The 9,049-nt window shown below is 45.5% G+C and overlaps 1 protein-coding gene across 1 annotated transcript in view; it reads left to right on the top strand.

Moving 5' to 3' along the window:
• The window catches only part of LOC143276408 (atrial natriuretic peptide receptor 1-like), a 20,765-nt gene extending 12,077 nt beyond the window's left edge, over nucleotides 1–8,688 (top strand). The window contains exons 7-12 of the mRNA XM_076580894.1: nucleotides 213–353; nucleotides 1,329–1,452; nucleotides 1,941–2,184; nucleotides 3,418–3,516; nucleotides 6,965–7,056; nucleotides 8,542–8,688. Coding sequence (XP_076437009.1) covers nucleotides 213–353; nucleotides 1,329–1,452; nucleotides 1,941–2,184; nucleotides 3,418–3,516; nucleotides 6,965–7,056; nucleotides 8,542–8,688 — 847 coding nt within the window. The remainder of the gene's footprint in view (nucleotides 1–212; nucleotides 354–1,328; nucleotides 1,453–1,940; nucleotides 2,185–3,417; nucleotides 3,517–6,964; nucleotides 7,057–8,541) is intronic.
• The last annotated feature ends 361 nt before the right edge of the window (nucleotides 8,689–9,049 follow it).

Here is a 9,049-nt window from a genome sequence, read left to right as displayed (position 1 = left end):
GGATGCGTGTCATCATCATCACATTCACCACCATCATCATCATCATCTCCATCATCGTCATCATCATCATCATCACCTTCACCATCATCATCATCGTCATCACCCTCATCATCATCACCTTCACCATCATCACCATCCTCATCACCCTCATCATCATCACCTTCACCATCATCACCATCCTCATCATCAGTGTCTGTGGACATGTGCCACAGGTGCCGTAACCTGGCAGACGAGATGCTGGTGGAGATGACCAAGTACACTGACCTGCTGGAGCGGCAGGTGGAGGACAGGACCATGCAGATTCAGAACGAGAAGGAGAAGGCTGATGAGCTGCTGGCCAGGATGCTGCCAAAGTATTTATCTTTATTATTTTTATCCCATATACTGCCAAAGTATTTATCTTTATTATTTTTATCCCATGATGCTGCCAAAGTATTTATCTTTATTATTTTCATCCCAGGATGCTGCCCAAGTATTTATCTTTATTATTTTCATCCCATGATGCTGCCCAAGTATGCCAATTTCCTTTCCTCTCCCCACTCACAGATTTCGAGAAAAATCTTAGACTGTTATTCTGTTCTAGAGTCTGGTCTTTTCCTTCAGTTTTCTGCTCGTGTTAGTTTTTGAGAGACATGTTCTTAACACACTTCTGTTTTTTTCTTTTCTTAAAGAGAAATCAGTGGATGTGTAAAAGTTGTGCAAATGAGCAGGATAGTTTCAGCATCCGTAGAAGGTTCTTTCTCCTTTTTTTTCTTTTTTTTTTCTTTTTTTCCCTTTTTTCGGGGGTTCTTTTTTTTGTTTCTTTTTTGTTCCTTCCATCATCATTTTTCTCCTTTCTATTGTCTTTTCTCACACTTCTTATTCTTCCTTGTAGAAAACTACGATCTAAGGTCATGGATCTGTTATTGTATATAATCATAATGGGGTGGGGATTCCTTTTGCTAGAATTTTATCTATTGCTTTGGGGGAAAAAAACATTGTCAAGCCATGTTTCTCCCAAGCAACAGACAAAATTCGATTGAAAAGAAACATTTATAAAACTGGTAAAGAACTTAAAGTTTAAAGAATATTCTTTTGTTGTCACTTTTGCAGAAAACAGCGAGTAGAATTTAGCAGAGTTTGAGTGTGTTCTGTAGAATTTTGGTAAACATTTGTCTCATGCTGTCAGTAAAAAGTGGGGAGTGGGTTGAGGGGGGCACAAACAATTAGCTGAGCTCATGAGCAACGTCACATATTGTGGAACACTTATGACAGATTCTTTCAGTTCTGGGTAGATCGTCAGAACGCTGTTCCTGTTCCTGTTACTCTCAACGGACTCGTTGTTGCAGGCAGGTCGCACACGATCTGAAGATGGGCAAGAATTTCATCCCCGAGTCCTACCAGTCTGTGACCATTTTCTTCTCGGACATTGTCGGCTTCACGGCTCTGGCGGCTAAGAGTACTCCTCTGCAGGTGCGTGACGATAAACGGGGGGTCTTTCATGCAGAAATGAGAGCATGCACAGAAGGGAATCACCGGAACTTTTTTTATTATAGTCGATGGGTTAACTGCCTGAGTGCACGCGCGTGTCTTGAATACGAAGATAATTTAACCTTCACGTTAAACTGTACCTGTGGGCCCCTACCATATCAAAGATTACTTGCCTGAAGGTAAAATGAATTTTGTCTTGAACAGGGCCCCAGGATCTTTTATTATAGGCGATGGGTTAGCTACCTGGGTACACCGCGCGTCTTGAATACGAAGATAACTAAACCTTCACGTTAAACTGTGCCTGCGGGTCCCTATCATGTCAAAGGGTTAATTACCCAAGTGCACTGCACGTGTCTTAAGCACGAAGGTAACTTTACCTTCACGTTATAACTGTACCTGTGGGGTCCCTACCATGTCAAAGGTAACTTGCCTGAAGGCAAACCTGACTTTTGTCCTGAACACGGCCCCAGGTGGTAACTCTTCTCAACGACCTGTACACTGTCTTCGACAACATTGTGGATGACTACGATGCCTACAAGATCGAAACAATCGGCGACGCCTACATGGTGGTTAGCGGGTTGCCTGTGCGCAACGGGGACCTACACGCCGGTGAGATCGCCAGCACGGCCCTCCGGATCCTCACCAGTGTCCTGTCGTTCCGGATCCGGCACTGTCCGGAACACCATCTGTTTCTGAGGATTGGGCTTCACACGGGTGAAATTATTTGGGGGTTTTTTTGGGGGGGGTGGGGGGGGCCTGGGGGGGGCCTGGGGGGGAGCTGGTGTTTTTTTTTTTGGACATACTGTATGTAGACAAAGTGATTGTGTGTTTGTGTGTGTGATGTGTGTGTGTTGGGGGGGGATGCTGTGTGGTGTGTGTGTGCGAGTGTTTGTATGTGTGAGTGTGTTTGTGTGATGTGTGTGTGATGTGTTTTGGTGTCACGTGCATAAACAAAGTGAGTCCATGTAATGTATGTGTGTGTGTGTGTGCGTGTGTGTGTGTGTGTGTGTTGTGTGTGGAACAGCATAAACAACTGACTGGGAATATTTTCTGGGTCATTCGATTTTTCAATATCGTGTGTGTGTGTGGACGATGACGATGATCATGAAGATGATGACGATGACGATGATAATGAAGATGATGACGATGATGATAATGAATATGATAACGACGACGATGATCATGAAGATGATAACGATGACGATGATGGTGAAGATGATAACGACGACGATGATAATGAAGATGACAGCGACGACAATGATGATGACGACGACGATGATGGTGAAGATGATGACGACGACGATGATGGTGAAGATGATGACTATGATAATGAAGATGATAACGATGACGATGATAATGAAGATGATAACGACGACGATGATGATGAAGATGATAACGACGACGATGATAATGAAGATGATAGCGACAACAATGATGATGAAGATGATAACGTTGACGATGATAATGAAGATGATAACAATGACGATGATAATGAAGATGATAACGATGTTAATGAAGATGATAACGACGACGATGATGATGAAGATGATGACGATGATAATGAAGATTATAACGATGATAATGAAGATGATATCGTGGACGACGACGATGATAATGAAGATAATAACGATGATAATGAAGATGATATCGTGGACGACGACGATGATAATGAAGATAATAACGATGATAATGAAGATGATATCGTGGACGACGACGATGATAATGAAGGTGATAACGATGATAATGAAGATGATATCGTGGACGACGACGATGATAATGAAGGTGATAACAGTGATAATGAAGATGATATCGTGGACGACGACGATGATAATGAAGATGATATCGTGGACGACGACGATGATAATGAAGATGATAACGATGATAATGAAGATGATATCGTGGACGACGACGATGATAATGAAGATGATAACGATGACGATGCTGCAGGGCCGGTGGTGGCGGGGGTGGTGGGGATCAAGATGCCCAGGTACTGTCTGTTCGGGGACACTGTCAACTTCGCCGCTTGTATGGAATCGTCCGGCAAACGTGAGGCTGCTGTGGTGTTCTTCTTCTTCTTCTTCTTCTTCTTCTTCTTCTTCTTCTTCTTCTTCTTCTTCTTCTTCTTCTTCTTCTTCTTCTTCTTCTTCTTCTTCTTCTTCTTCGTCGTCGTCGTCGTCGTCTTCTTCTTCTTCTTCTTCTTCTTCTTCTTCTTCTTCTTCTTCTTCTTCTTCTTCTTCTTCTTCTTCTTCTTCTTCTTCTTCTTCTTCGTCGTCGTCGTCGTCGTCGTCGTCGTCGTCCTTCTTCTTCTTCTTGTCTTTGAATCCATTATCTGTGGAGATAGGGGGGGGTGGGGTGGGAGGTATCGGTGGTGTGTGTGCATGTGTGTCTGTCTGTCGGTCCTTTTTATTTGAGGGGAAAGGTGGGCGTGTGTGGGTGGTGTGTGTGTGTGTCTGTGTCTGTGTGTGTGTGTATGCGGTTTGCGGTTACATGGTTGTGTGTGTGTATGTGTGTGTGTATGTGTCTGTCTGTCTGTCTGTCTCTATCTGTGCCTGTGAGTGAGTGTGTGTGTCTGTGTCTGTGCCTCTGTGTGTGTGTGTGTGTGTGTTTGTGTATCCGTGTGTCTGTGCCTCTGTGTGTGTGTTTGTGTCTGAGCTTCTGTGGGTGTGTGTGTGTGTGTATTGGTCCTTGTTATGTATGTATGTATGTATGCATGTATGTAGCTATATATCTACCGGTAATGTATCCATATCCGAAAAAGGGAGGTCACTGTAAGCGAGGCCAGAAGATCCTTGCTCTTTCTCCACCCCCACGTCGCAGAGTGGAGTGATGGCCTAGAGGTAAAGCGTCCGCCTAGGAAGCGAGAGAATCTGAGCGCGCTGGTTCGAATCACGGCTCAGCCGCTGATACCCCCCCCCCCCTCCCCGCCCCCCTCCACTAGACCTTGAGTGGTGGTCTGGACGCTAGTCATTCGGATGAGACGATAAATCGAGGCCCCGTGTGCAGCATGCACTTAGCGCACGTAAAAGAATCCATGGCAACAAAAGGGTTGTTTGTGGCAAAATTCTGTAGAATAATACACTTCGAAAAAACAAATAAAACTGCACGCAGGAAAAAATACAAAAAAAATGGGTGGCGCTGTAGTATAGCGACACGCTCTCCCTGGGGACAGCAGCCCGAATTTCACACAGAGAAATCTGCTGTGATAAAAAGAAATACAAATACAGACACAGAGGGCCGGGAGCTGGGCGGAGGTGGTAGTGCAAGCCCTCCCTATGCTACCACCACCCTGGCGCAATAGCCGAGTGGTTAAAGCGTTGGACTTTCAATCTGAGGGTCCCGGGTTCGAAACTCGGTAACGGCGCCTGGTGGGTAAAGGGTGCAGATTTTTCCAATCTCCCAGGTCAACATAATTATGTACAGACCTGCTAGTGCCTGAACCCCCTTCGTGTGTATACGCACGCAGATCAAATACGCACGTTAAAGAGCCTGTATTCCATGTCAGCGTTCGGTGGGTTATGGAAGCAAGAACATACCTCAGCATCCACACCCCCGAAAACGGAGTATGGCAGCCTACATGGCGGGTTAAACAAACAAAACGGTCATATGCGTAAAATGTTACATGGCTGTCTGAGTGTGTGTGTATGTGTGTGTGTGTGTGTGTGTGTGTGTGTGTGTGTGTGTGTGTGTGCCTAAAATCTGATTGAATGACACAGGAAACGAATGGCAAGCGCCCAGTGGCAGTCAGTTGGATCTATCCAGCTAGGCAGCCTGTTGCGCAAATGACCCCGGGTCTGTAAAGCGCTTAGAGCTTGGTCTCCGACCGAGGATGGGCGCTGTATTAGTATCCATATCAGTCAATGCCTCTCCCTCCTTGTTTCGCCGAACTTTTTTTTAAGTGGAAGGAAGGAAGGAGAGAGTGCCCACAAGGCGCACTGAACCCGCATAGTTCAGCGTTGTGTGCGAGGAATGAGTTGAGTCGTAGGACTCCTCAGTTTCTCCACGGGCGGTAATGCGCGCGGGAATAGCGCCGCACGACATTCGTAACCAGGTCACGAAGAACGGGGTCAAGTCATCAACTGTTCAGCACTTCAACTTCAACATCAATTCCAGGTTGATTAAGCTGGGAATCGCTTGCACTAGACCGCCCAACCTGGCGAAGCAAGATCACTAATTATTATTATTATCATTATTATATTTATATAGCGCTGAATCTTGTGCAGAGACAAATCAAAGCGCTCTCGCACCAGTCATTCACACGCATGCATAACTCTGAAACTCGAGAAACTGAAGACAAGGAAGAGGCAGGGGGGGGAGGCTATTTTGGGAAGAGGTGGCTTTTAAGACCAGTCTTGAAAGAGATGAGTGCGGAGACCTGACGAAGCGAAAGAGGAAGTTCATTTTAATTGCAAGGTCCAGAGACAGAGAAAGAATGGCGGCCAACAGTCGAGTGTTTGAATCTGGGTATGCGTCAACAGAGTGGATCCGAAGCCGATCGTAGAGAGCGAGATGGAGTGTAGAGGTGAAAGCAGCCACAGAGATAGGAAGGGGCAGATTTGTGAATACATTAATAACATAGAGTGCTGATCTTGAACTTTATTCTGTGTGAGACAGGGAGCCAGTGGAGATGTGCAGCAGAAAAACAACAGACGGAGGTTGAGAGGAAGCGCGCCATGCAAAAAATGAATAGTACCATGACCGCCACTCTAGGGTGTAGTGGTTGAAGGAATAAGAACCCTGCTCCGTGCGGGATTTGAACTCATGGACATTTGCTTCCTAGTCGGGGACGGGGAGCAGGGGGTGGGGGGGGGGGGGTGGCATTGCTGCCAGGTTGCAGCTTCAGTTTTTTTTCTTTCTTCTCTTCTTATTTTCCCCTTTGGTCGCGTCCTTTCTTCCTTCCTTCATTAAGTGTTTGTTTCTGGCTTTTGTTTCCTATATCTATTCCTTCTTTCTTCTTTCATTCTTTTGTTTCTCTCTTTCTTCGTTTCTTCTCTTTCTGCTGTCTTCCTTTCTTTGTTTCTTGTCTTTCTTACTTCTTTCTTCCGTCATTCAGTATTTCTGTGGCCTTTGTTCTTCTGTCTGTGCTTTCGTTTGTTCTTTCTTTCTCCCTTCATTTAATGTCTTTGTTACATTCTTTGTTTCTTGTCTTTATTTTCATTTCATATTTGTCACTTATCTTTATTCTTCTTTCCTTCATTCTTTCTTTTCTTCTTCTATTCATTTATACCCCCCTTTCATTCGTTCTCTTTTTTTCTTTTTTTTTCTTTTCTTTTTTTCTTTTTTTTTTTTTTTTTTTTTTGGGGGGGGGGTTTTTTGTCTGTATTTGTTCAATGTCTTCATTTTCTCCAGTCATTATTTTGTTTCTTATATTTGTTCTTTTTTTTCTCTGCTTTCCTTCTTTCCTACCTCCTTCCTTCCATCGATTCTTTTCTCTTTTTTTTCTTTCTTTGCATCTTTTCTTCTGTGGTTTTTCTTTGTTTTTTTATCATTTTGATAGCGCTTCACATACACATCAGCGACGAGTGCAAATCGTACCTGGATAAGCTGGGAGGATTCCACACCGTGGAACGGGGTATGATGACAGTAATGGTGAGTGACTTGCTGATTTGGGGGGTCGGGGTGGGGATGGAGGGGTCGGGTGGCTGGGGGCAGTTTGGGTTGGAAGGTTCGAGTCCTGTTAGCCCTGGAGTGAGTTTACTGAAATCATCTCTCTCTCTCCCTCTCTCTCTCTCTCCCTCTCTCTCTCTCTCTCTCTCTGTGTCTCTCTCTCTCTACTATTGATATGTTTATCCAGATTGTACCTCTCCGAACCCCCCCCCTCCCGATCCCCGACCGCACCAGACCCTGCCCCCCTCGCCCCCGCCCCCCAAACCTCCCTCCCTTTCCATGTGTTTGTATACCGGCCTGAGGCCAATGTACAATAAATCATTTGTCTTGTCTTGTCTTCTCTCTCTCTCTCTCTCTCTCTCTCTCTCTCTCTCTCTCTCTCTCTCTCTCTCTATCTGTCTGTCTGTCTGTCTGTCTGTCCCCCTCTCTCTCTGCATGTGTGCGCGTGAGTGTGCATGCACAAGGTCCTATATTGACATGCACGTATGTGTCCGAAATTCTACTGTATCTGTGTTTCTGTATGATTTTCTATTTGTGTTTCTTACCTTCTTACGTACTACCCTCACCTCCACCCCACACACCCCAATATTCCTTTTGACTCTGGTATACTTGGTACCAAAGACATATTCTATTCTAGTTAGATAGACAGATGTGTATGTATGTACGCGTATGGCAGTCACTTGTGTCCGACTAAGATCATCAAGAGTGATGGCCTAGAGGTACCGCATCCGCCTAGGAAGCGAGAGAATCTGAGCGCACTGGTTCGAATCACGGCTCAGCCGCCGATATTTTCTCCCCCTCCACTAGACCTTGAGTGATGGTCTGGACGCTAGTCATGCGGATGAGACGATAAACCGAGGTCCTGTGTGCAGCATGCACTAAGCGCACGTAAAAGAACCCACGGCAACAAAAGGGTTGTTTGTGGCAAAATTCTGTAGAAAAATCCACTTCGATATGAAAAACAAAAAAAAACTGCACGCAGGAAAAACTACAACAAAATGGGTGGCGCTGTAGTGTAGCGACGCGCTCTCCATGGGGAGAGCAGCCCGAATTTCACACAGAGAAATCTGTTGTGATGAAAAGAAATACAAAAATACAAAAAAAAAACAACAAATATCTATGTGTCTACCAGTCTGTCCAACAATCGATATTTTTTATGAGAACATCTCTCCCTCTGTATGTGTGTGTGTGTGTGTGTGTGTGTGTGTGTGTGTGTGTGTGTGTGTGTGTGTGTGCGTGAGTGGGTATGTGGACATATGAAGATAAATAGATACATAGATATAGACAGATAGATAGATATACATTGTGCATCTTGTTTGAATCATTCGTATGTGTGTGTGTGTTTGTGTTTGTGCCTGTGCGCGTGCGTGGATGTTGGGACGTGTCTCTGGGACATGTGTGTGTGTGTGTGTCGAGGACATGTATGTGGTGTGTGTGTGTGTGTGTGTGCGTGTGCGCGTGGTGCAGGGCAAGGTGAACACCATGACCCACTTCCTGATCGGCAAGGACGGCCTGAAGGTGACCACACCCTGGCTTCCCCGCAGCGTCCGCAGCATGGTGGGCATCACCGTCACCTTCATGGAAAACAAGGTCGGTGGCGCCAGGGAGGGCTAGCACAGAGAGCCACGGGCAACGAGGAGAGATGGATGCTGGGCCTCATCCCCTTGGCCCCAGGTACCATCAGAGTCCAAAGACACAAAGACGAGAACAGGAAGAAACGGTGACAGCATTCCTGACGACGATGTTGCAGTTGGTCCGACGCGCAGGCAAAAGATGGGGGAGAGAAAGAGAGAGAGAGAGGTCTGGAAACTAAAAGAAAGAAAGGTGACAGTTGACCTCAGCAGGATTCTTTAACCCTTTCACCGCCAGTCAATCTAGAGTACAAAATTCCCTTGTGGTTTAAAAACACAGTGAAAAGACAGTGGCTAAGAATAGCTGGGGATTCCCCCTGCGATGTATAGAAAATATGGCCTGT

This window comes from Babylonia areolata, chromosome 32 (genome assembly GCF_041734735.1).
Source record: "Babylonia areolata isolate BAREFJ2019XMU chromosome 32, ASM4173473v1, whole genome shotgun sequence".
Lineage (NCBI taxonomy): Eukaryota > Metazoa > Mollusca > Gastropoda > Neogastropoda > Buccinidae > Babylonia > Babylonia areolata.
This window is presented reverse-complemented; position numbering and strand designations above follow the sequence as displayed.